General features: G+C 34.0%; 1 protein-coding gene across 1 annotated transcript; it reads left to right on the top strand.

Annotated features, from left to right (window-relative positions):
• The first annotated feature begins 617 nt into the window (after positions 1-617).
• Positions 618-5,453, top strand: LOC21390756 (stem-specific protein TSJT1). The gene is made up of 5 exons (XM_010095704.2): positions 618-970; positions 3,886-4,126; positions 4,253-4,373; positions 4,594-4,703; positions 5,047-5,453. Exons 1-5 carry the CDS (start codon positions 768-770, stop codon positions 5,083-5,085), a joined length of 714 nt encoding a protein of 237 aa, XP_010094006.1. The 5' UTR covers positions 618-767; the 3' UTR covers positions 5,086-5,453.

Genomic DNA, 5,453 nt, shown 5'->3' with positions numbered 1-5,453 from the left:
TTGTTATTTTAATTATTAAATTATCCTTTCGATGATATTTATTTTTTTATAAAAAAATTTATGATTGAAATAATTTTATGGGGCGCGCTCTAAAATTTTAGAGGAAGAGTTTTTTTTTTGTAATTTTTTTAATTTTTTTAAGAACAAAGCTCTAATACTGGTCACCACCAAGGACATTTGAGACCCAAAATATTATCCCTATCTGACGTGGCACAGTCACGGTTCTGCAACATCAGAAATATCCGGTCCCTTCCTTACTGGAATATGGGCGACCTTTCCCCGCCATAATTTACCACGTCTAAAAAAAAAGAATAAGAGCAGTCAGCAGATGACTTATTTCGTTGGGGCCCACAAGTTTTCCCCCACGGCCCACACGTCCGCATCAGACACCGCAGAATTATCGCCCCTCGTGGGTCCCACGCACCACATCCCCCATCCGATTTCATCGCTTTTCATTTGATTGACAGACAAAAAAAGAAAATCAAGTAAACAAACTAAAAAAATTGTCTAAAAACAACAAAAATGAAAATCAAAAGTATTTACGAAAAAGTCCTGGCAGCAGTGAAATTACAATTTTGCCTCCTTCGTTCTTCCTATAAATTACATCCCCACCCCACCGTTCTCTATCCCATGTCCGAGCTCTTTTCAACTTTCTAGCTAGACAGAGAACTTTCTCGTTAGAGAGAGAATTTTCTCGCCCCGTCCTTTTTCTTTTCCTTTCGTTTTTCTAGGAAAACAAACAGAGAGAGAGAGAGAGAGAGTTTGCGATGTTGGGCGTGTTCAGCAACTCGGTCGTGTCTCCGCCGGACGAGCTGGTCTCCGCCGGCAGCAGAACCCCATCGCCGAAGATCACGGCGGCGGCTCTGGTCAACCGCTTCGTAGAGACCAACGCCAGCACCGTGTCCATTCAGGTCAGCGATCAGGCTCAGCTCGCCTACTCTCACCACAAAGAGTCCGCGTTGCGACCGAGGTAAGATAAAACAATACTGCTACGCTAATCACCGTCTGGTTAGCCTCTACTGTATCTTAATCTATCTTCATCTACTTGATCATAGATGTCTGAGTTACGTGATCAGTTTGATGAAATTGTCCCTGAGCGTCTGATTTGTGGAATTACTCCGGCAGGCGACGGAGAGAACATAGTAATTAATTAATTACTGTTTAGAGTGGTTAATTAAATTAATCAGCTGTTTTTGCTTGTAATTTGCATGACCAGAAGTTTCACTAATTATACAATTATTTTATGAAGTTAATGGTTGAGCGACACGCGTCATAGTGGGATGGAAACCATGAAAAAGGCTTAAATTGAAATTAAATTTGACATCCAATCAAAAATCCTACAAGCGCTGAGATTCAGCTTTCTCATGTTTAGTTTCTAGAGAAGAAAGTATGCGCCGTTTATTTCACAATTTTAAATTTTTAGAGTAAAAAATTTTAAAAAAATATTATATTTAATTTTTTTTATTACAGTAAAAATTTAAAAAAAAAAATTTTTACATCTTAATTTAAATTAAAAATTTAAATTCATAAATAAATGAGATAATTTTTTTTTTTTTTTCATTTTTTGGAACTCGGTATTTCTTTTCCTTTATTTTTGTGTTAAAATACACGTAAAGAAATCGAGAATTTATTTATTTCTCAAGTTTTGGAGATTTGATGGTTAGGAGAGCGATGGCCATGATTTTAGAGCCGTGTGGGCCATGGCGTTGATCAGGTTTTGATTATCGATGGAAGCTTTGGAGTTTTGTTGGGTTAGGTTTCTCTGGCATGACCTCCAGGGCACCTTATCAAGATTCTTTGACTTGATTAGTCTCGAGAGTCGTTTCACAAGTTGATCTGACACGTGGCAGATCAGAATACTGAAGTAGGTCTAGATACAGTGATACACCTACCCGGACGGCAAAGATGATGGCTTAACGTAGAGCTGTCGTTTTCTATTAATAAGTGAGGCTTGTTCATTTCGGTCATTTTATCAATTTAATTTTTTAATTTTAATTTTATTATAATTAAAAATTCTTATAAAAAGTTATTATTTAATTTTTTTTATAATAAAATTTTTTTATATAAAATTTCATCTCAATTTAAATTAAAATTTTTTAAATGTAACTATTCTGCGAGTTTTTAAAATTTAAATTTTAAACTCAAATAAAAAAAACAAGCCTTAATTTCGTAAACTAGACTTAAGTATGTGGTGGTTTTAGTTGTTGAAGAGCATTGCTCAAGTGCAATCGAACCCATTTTAAGAAAATAGCGATCACCGTTTAATTGTGGGTCTTGTGGCAATCTCTCTCTTTTAGGAAAAATCAAATGCTTGGGACCATAACAACCAGAAAATGGGCTCAGTTGGCCGTTGTGACTTTGTTTTTGTAGGTAGTGTTGAGTACCATTAACGCTTTTACTATTAATCATTTTTTATTTCTAATTATTTGTTTTTTTTAATATATCTAAAAAAACAAATAATAGGGATTTTCATTTCAGTAAATATATATTTTAAAAAACGTTATATGTAGAAAATGTTAGTTTTTTAATAGGTAATTTTTAAAAATACTATTTAAAATAGAGTTCTCTTTTATTTTTATTCCTTAATATTAATCCATATATTTTTATCTTTTAATAAGTCAGGTGCTTTAGTAGATAGACTCTGTAATTTTCTTTTTTTAATATAATATTTTACATGCGAGATACTTTTTTCATACCCTATTAGATGTAGAATTTTTTATATTAAGATATGAAAAAATGTATATTAAATAAATGAGTCCTTCATTAAATTTTGTGAAATTGTTATTTTCCTTAATTTGATTTGATATGATGTTGATGTTTTGAACTGTGTTGTCTGAAAATAATACTTTTTTCATATTGTACCACACAATTTTCTTATTTATAAACCACTCATCTCGTTTCTCCTGAAAAGATTTTGTAATATCTCTTATTTATTTTTCTTTGCTTGAAGTTTAGTGATTTAGATATCACACTAGATAAAATCATAAATGCATATGATTTTTTTTATATTATTTTCTTGATAGTATTACCCGGAATACCAACTCTAGCTCTAATGGTTTTTACCAATTTATATGATAATGAATTGTCATCTTTTCAGTCATAAGTAACAATATCGTATTTTTATTCTTTTCTTAAAGTGGGATAAGGTTGGGGTTGGAGAGACCACATGGTATGGTAGTTTGTACCATGCAATATTTACTACTATTGATTTTATCTTCTCTTTATAGCTAATTAGCTGGCTGAATGCCTTTTCCTTAGTGGTTGTCCCAATCATGGTTCTGTGCTAGGATTCCTGATAGAAATAATAACAAGACGTGACATTTACTTTAATAACATGTCATAACAAAAGGAAAATAAAAGATGTGACATTTTCACCCATTTTATGGTTTGCCCTCAAAGGAAAAGGGCCTTGGATTAATGATTAGTATCTTATGAATTAAAATTGCAATGGAGTCAATAGTTCAAGAAAATTATGCCAGCAGTTTGGGCCTTTAAAAAAAAATTTGTAAAAAAATAGAAAATTTACTCTTAAAAGTATATGAGTTTGAATCTTATCATTTACTCTCAATAAATACTTATTTATTAATGTAATTATTTGACCGAAAAGGTTATGAATCAAGCTCATGCACGTTCAAGAGAATTTGTCAAGATTATCCTTTAATTGTTACTTGAATTGTGTGCCAATTGAATTTGTATCGGCAAATCTCTTATCAACTTCAAATTTTTTACACTGTTTGGTAGGAGGGAAAAGAAATAAGATGGAGAGAAAAAAAAAGATGAATGATAGAAAATAAGAATGATTTTTTTTTATTATTATTATCATTATCAAGAGGATATTTGCACAACATAAGGTCCAACTGCTATGAATTTTTTGGAAATGGGCAGATCATTTGCTGTCAAGGATGAGATATTCTGCTTGTTTGAGGGAGCACTTGACAACTTGGGGAGCCTGAGGCAGCAATATGGACTTGCCAAGTCGGCGAACGAAGTGATTTTGGTCATCGAAGCCTACAAGGCGCTGCGCGACCGGGCGCCTTACCCTCCCAGCCATGTTGTTGGCCACCTAAGTGGCAGTTTTGCTTTCATAGTCTTTGACAAGTCCACATCCACCTTGTTTGTGGCTTCTGTAAGTCATCCATACCCCCCCCCACCTAGCACAATTCCTTGGTGAACAAGCTTAGTAAATCCTTAGTTTGGTTTTGGTCTCCTAACAACAATTTCTTTTTTTTTTTGGTTGGTGGGATTTTGACAGGATCAATTTGGCAAGGTTCCTCTCTATTGGGGAATCACTGCTGACGGATACGTGGCATTCGCCGACGACGCAGAATTGCTCAAGGGTGCTTGTGGCAAGTCACTTGCTTCATTCCCTCAAGGTGGGCAGAGAGTGTGCTTGTAGGGAATGGGATATGTGCCTTTGGCCAGAATTTTGGATTTGCATCTTATTCTGTTCCTCTTTAAACCATCAAAACTGAACAAACCAACATGTATATTACTAGGATTCCAGTTTCAAAAGCAACTTTCCCTTTCACCTTTTTTCTTTTTCTTTCTATTCTATGTGAATTTTTGTTGACAATGGTATCATTCTATGGTCAGGATGTTTCTTCTCTACAACAGTGGGAGGACTCAGAAGTTTTGAGAATCCCAAGAACAAGATCACTGCTGTGCCTGCTACTGATGAAGAGATCTGGGGTGCAACATACAAGGTATCACAACCAAGTAGTAAAATATACTTTGCCTTTTAAGGTTCCCTAAAACAAATTTTAACCAAGAATTAATTCAAAATCTAGAAAACTCAAGATCCCTAAAGACCATATTTATAAGGCAAAAATACATATATTTTTAGTGGCAAAAAATTGCTTAGCTCTTGACTTGGTGTGGGTCAACATTCCCATTCCCTAATTTGACATGACAAAAGGATTATCATTTCATTTTCCACATTTTTTTTTTGTGTGGAAATAGATACCAACTTTAGCAAAACTCATAACAGCCACAAATTATTATGATTTAATACCACTTATCTTTTTTATTTGGTGGTTGAAATCACAGGTGGAAGGCCCAGCGGTTCTTGCAGCCACAGAGTTCTAGATCTTCCTTGACAAATCATGTGAGGTTTTTATATGGTTGAAATTGCCAGACAAATCTATGTAGGCCATGTATAAATACCTGGTAAAGTTTTTGGCTGTCGGTAGAGAGCGGATGTATGGCTAAAAACAGCTCTGTGTCGTTTATGTAGTTTATTTTTTTTCTTTTTTGTGTCGTTTATGTAGTTGCTCTCTAAAATTGGTCTTTTTACTCTTGGAGCTTGCCGTTGTACAGCTACTCTTTTTTTTTTCTTCTTGTGTAATAAAATGTCTGTATGCAAAAAACAGCTTAAAAAAAAAAAAAAAAAAAAGTCTGCTGAAATTAAAATTTCTTTCAATTTTTGTCAGAGTATTAGTACGTGGCCTAACCCA

Source organism: Morus notabilis, unplaced genomic scaffold (assembly GCF_000414095.1).
Source record: "Morus notabilis unplaced genomic scaffold, ASM41409v2 Scaffold1027, whole genome shotgun sequence".
Lineage (NCBI taxonomy): Eukaryota > Viridiplantae > Streptophyta > Magnoliopsida > Rosales > Moraceae > Morus > Morus notabilis.
Note: the sequence above shows the minus strand (reverse complement) of the source record. Positions and strands in the feature narration are given on the sequence as shown.

Excerpts from the sequence above, each read along its gene's own strand:
- LOC21390756 (XM_010095704.2), top strand. The coding sequence starts at position 768 with ATGTTGGGCGTGTTCAGCAACTCGGTCGTGTCTCCGCCGGACGAGCTG. Across the intron at positions 971-3,885 it reads GAGTCCGCGTTGCGACCGAG|ATCATTTGCTGTCAAGGATG; the intron begins GTAAGATAAAAC and ends GGAAATGGGCAG. Across the intron at positions 4,374-4,593 it reads ACTTGCTTCATTCCCTCAAG|GATGTTTCTTCTCTACAACA; the intron begins GTGGGCAGAGAG and ends TTCTATGGTCAG.